We start from the raw sequence: 4,536 nt of genomic DNA, 5'->3' as shown, positions 1-4,536 counted from the left end.
ATTGTACCAAATAAGAGCCCTACTAAATAAGGAGCTCTAATATCAACGTAAAGTAACATGTACTCATTATATAATAGACATAATATAAGTGTCTTCATATTAGTTCGTATTACATCCTAAAGTTCATGTACCGTATCTTTCGCAAGCGATATAAATACAATATCCCAAAATAATTTTCGAAGAAAGAGAAAGAAAAAAAAAAAATTGAGGGCATGTGTGGCAATTCTTGGAAGCGCAAGGGTACCATAAAACATTTTCACGGGCATGCATAATATTTTATTTTATTTTTTTCCACGGGCGCAAAGGACATCCTCTTCCTTCCGCACCAAGAAGCCTGGGTGAGTGTGGGCCCACACTCTCTCTCTTCCGCGCTGCGCCGAATTCGTCCCGGGATGAAATCCATCGCTGGAAAACTCGCTCTTCACCGCCTCCAAAATCACTCTCTCTGTGACCGTTCTGACAAGATCTGTTCTTGAGAGGAATCCGAAGCTCCATGCTGTGGCCTCTCGTAGGTAGCATCTACAGCTGAATTGAATCGATTAGGTTTCGATTGTTTCTGAAATTATCAGGCTATTTTTTTTCTCTTGTTAGTGTAGGGTTTGGTTGGGTTTATGTTGTTGTTTAATAAATTTTTATAATTGGTTATTGCAATTGGATGCTATTTGGTCGGTCATCCGCTGCTTAAAAGTTGAGGATAGAAAAATGTAATTTTGTTCCTTGCTGGTTAAATCAATCCGAATTATGTTAATTGGGTCCATGAAGACTTTAATTTCTTGTTTTTCCCGAGGAATGATTTTCTTTTTTAAGTCCCAAGTGTCAGTTTGATCTAATTTTCTAATCTTTTTGTCAGACTCAGGGGTAAGCTGAATAGTTCTGATGAACTGAGGTGACTTGTGTTTATTCTGCGGTGTATATTCAATTTTGTTTTCAGAAATGTTCAACTTTTGTCCTCTCTAATGTCTTTCTTTGGGAATAATCTGAGAATTGAATTGTCAGGTTGATAAGTTTGCAAATTAATGTTATGTGTATATTAATTTGGGAGAAGATGGGTGTGTGTTATGGAGTTAATTCTGAGGTGAATTTTAGAATTTTGATCCGTTCGCTTTACCATGTCATGAATTAAGTTCGCCCTTGTTACCCTTGTTTTAAGTTTCTTTTGATTTCAAACGTGGATCATTGTTCCTTTTCTTTTGAGTCCTTTATTTTTCACCCGAATTTGTGGAAGGAGCAGATATAAGGAGGCCAACCATTTCTTCTTCTTCTTTTTTTGTTTGGGAATTTTGTTCGTTATGCAGGGGCGAAGAAGAAAGTTATTTGACAATTCGAGAAGGGTGGTAGAACTGTTGAATTTTCAGAGTTCTGTTTGTGAAAATCGCAAGCATTTTTTTCATTGCTCTTACCTGTGATATATCTTGATAGTCTCATTACTTTAGTGTACGGTCTGGATTTTGGAAGTGGGATCTTATTTTATGCCGTGAGGAGTTATTTTTGTAGCAGAGTTTAGGTCTTGGATTTGAATATATGCACAAGAGATTTATGAGTAAGTTTCTGTTGCATACGTCATTGATTTCTTTTCACCCAGCACTCATCTATTGGCTGCTTTAGTTGATTTATATGACTTGAGGTGCTCGAGGCACTGGACTAGGTGATTAAATTTAGGATTTCTTCTTTTTTTAGGTTTTCATTTAGGTTTTACTGATATACCATATTGTGTATGTGAGCTCCATTTTCTTTAATTTATGTTGCTCTCTAGAGCTAGACATGGAGAATTCAGATTTCTTGGGCACAAAACTATGTCCAGGTTTTTCTTATCTGCATTATCTACTTTTCAAAAGTTATCCATGAAGTCTCTCGATATCACCCCACTGGTTTTGGGAAATTGTTGCGTTTATCATTGTGAAACATGAATTTTGGGGACAGCTTTCTAAGGTATCTGCATGCATAGATACAAGGCATAGAGGTAAGAATCTTGGTCTTGATGCCTGTGTAGCCCTGTTTTTTGATTTGATAAGAAGTATGTCTTTTGTTAATACTATCATGGTTTTATGAATGAGGGTCTGCTTCATAAAACATTTTGTGATTTCATGTATTTATGGACTGTATTTGTTAATCATGGTGTGTTATTTAACTCTCTTGCAGGTATCTTTTGTTTCTGTGGATCTATAATATTTTCATGGTTTGAGAATTAAAGATTTGATTCTAGGTTGTGAGGCCTGTTGAAACCTCTCTTTCTCAAAATAAGTGAGCAATGATCTTTTCTCTGATCTACCAACACTTCTTTGTGCTAAGTTTGAAAGTTAAATTGCTGCATTCTGGAAAACTGGTTCAAAGTTATATCGGCTTCTTCTAGAAATGGGAGTTTCAAGCTCTAAAATTGAAGATGACAAGGCCCTTTTGTTATGTCGAGATAGAAAGCATTTTGTTAAACAAGCCCTTGATGGAAGATGCTCACTTGCGGCTGCACACGTTTCTTATATCCACTCCCTCAGAAATACAGGAATTGCACTTAGAAAATTTGTAGAGCCTGAAGCACCTATAGAGTCTTCCTTGTACACATCAACATCTGCAACTCCTGAGCCTCTTGCTCTAACTGATAAGTCTATTTCTCAATTTTCAAATTCATCTCCGTCTCTCTCACAGCATGTGGACGTGGGTGAATCTTTTTCTCCTGTTCCTTCACCTATTTCTTCAGGACGGTTTCATGTTAATCATATGAAATCAGGCAGGAATTTTTCCACTACTGTTGAGGAGAAACTGCCAATCCCTGTCATAGCAACTCTGGAAACCTCCACGACTCCAAAACGTGTTGTATCTCATTCAGATGAAAATTCATCCTTCGAATCTCCTTCACCACCTGCTGGTACTCCACCATGGGATTATTTTGGTCTTTTTCATCCTATTGACAACCAGTTGTCTTTTCAAGATGGAAGGGAGTTAGACCATTGTTTGGACAATGCTGATGATATCAGACATCTCAGGGAAGAGGAGGGCATTCCAGAATTGGAAGAGGAAGGAGAAAAAGCTTCTACAAATGGAAGGGATGATTTTGCAGATTCAGAAGATGATTTTGAACAATCGTCCTCTGAACCCTTAGTACGAATGTTTAAAAACAGGAATATAATTCAGAATCATCATTTAACAATTGATTCCTCCGCCATTCCATCTGTGGAAAGTGTAGCTTCAGAAACCGAGCAGCAAAATGGGGAGAAGAACTTGATTACTGATGGTATGCATGGAACTGATGAAACCCCTGAATTGACACCATCAAAGATGGCATCCTCTGCAGTTACACCTCCTATTAATGGGAAGGTGAAAGAACCTGCTCCAGAGATCAAACTTCCATCAAAGGACTTCTTCTCATGCATCAAAGAAATTGAAGATCTATTTTTGAAAGCTTCCGACTCTGGAAGAGAAGTTCCTAGGATGCTGGAGGCAAACAAAGTGCATTTCCGCCCTCTGTTTCCTGAAGAAATAGGTCAGCACCATACAGTCTTACATAAAATTTTATGCACTGCTCTTCTGAAAGAACTTATAATAAATTACGTGAACAAATAATTGATATTCTATTTAAAGAAAAATAGCGTAGTTTAAAGATTGAGCTATTTCTGCAAAAAGTTTAATCTTTTTCTTTAGTTGTTTCCTTATTGATTTTTTGCTGAAAGCAGTTATTGAAGCATATCACATCTGGATATCATGAATGTCTTGAAATATTGTCACTGATCCTTGCAACAGAAACAAACAAACAAAAGCATTTGGTTAACAACATTGTTTTACTTTCTGCAAAGAAATCTTGCATTATTGTTATTGATATATATATATTTTTTGTGCTAAAAAATGCAACCAAGGCTTCTAACATGAATCTTCGGATACAGCTCACAGATCAAAGGCATCTATGTTTCTCACAGTTTGTCTTGCTTGCTGCAAAGAAGAAGTCCCTCAATCGCAGGGTAGGTTTTTCTTCTCCTTAATTGGACCATGATACTCTCACTTGGATGTTGATCTTTTTCCTTTTTCTCTTCCTTATTCTTTTCTCTGTTGGAATCAATAATTTCCTATTTCTGCATGAAAGTAGAATTTGGATCTGTACTTGCAAATTGTATCCTAATTTGAATGAGTGAGTTTTTGAAATATTTTGATTGTGATTCTGGGAAAGTTCACTTTTCCTTGTGTGATTTCTAAACCAAAAGCATGCAGATGAATGTATATACATCGAGTATTGGTGCTTGATACATGCTGCAGTTGTCTGTTGTTGATGCTATAAATTTCTGGCAATGATTTTACACAAATATCCCAAGTCTTGATCATTGTTTTAATATCTCGAGGTCATATGCAGTGCCCACTTCAAATGAGATGAAGTACTTAACATGGCATAGGTCCGTATCATCACGCTCTTCATCCTCCAGAAACCCTCTTGGTGCAACATCAAAAGATGATATTGAGGACATTAGCAGTAATCTCTTTAGCAGCATATGTATGAATTCAGGCAGTCATGCCTCTACGTTAGACAGGTTGTATGCCTGGGAAAGGAAGCTCTAT

General features: G+C 36.9%; 1 protein-coding gene across 2 annotated transcripts in view; it reads left to right on the top strand.

Moving 5' to 3' along the window:
* Nucleotides 1-310: 310 nt before the first annotated feature.
* The window catches only part of LOC105034267 (protein ROLLING AND ERECT LEAF 2), a 16,668-nt gene continuing 12,442 nt past the window's right edge, over nucleotides 311-4,536 (top strand). Inside the window, exons 1-4 of one of the 2 annotated variants that reach the window (XM_019846938.3) lie at nucleotides 311-508; nucleotides 2,140-3,475; nucleotides 3,873-3,947; nucleotides 4,334-4,536. The exon at nucleotides 4,334-4,536 is cut by the window's right edge and continues 12 nt beyond it. In XM_019846938.3, coding sequence (XP_019702497.1) covers nucleotides 2,353-3,475; nucleotides 3,873-3,947; nucleotides 4,334-4,536 — 1,401 coding nt within the window. In that variant the 5' untranslated portion in view covers nucleotides 311-508; nucleotides 2,140-2,352. Of the gene's footprint in view, nucleotides 513-2,139; nucleotides 3,476-3,872; nucleotides 3,948-4,333 lie in introns of both variants that reach the window. The other variant, XM_010909347.4, reaches the window with a different exon arrangement.

The sequence above is a fragment of the Elaeis guineensis genome, chromosome 14 (assembly GCF_000442705.2).
Source record: "Elaeis guineensis isolate ETL-2024a chromosome 14, EG11, whole genome shotgun sequence".
NCBI classification, from domain to species: Eukaryota; Viridiplantae; Streptophyta; class Magnoliopsida; order Arecales; family Arecaceae; genus Elaeis; species Elaeis guineensis.
Note: the sequence above shows the minus strand (reverse complement) of the source record. Positions and strands in the feature narration are given on the sequence as shown.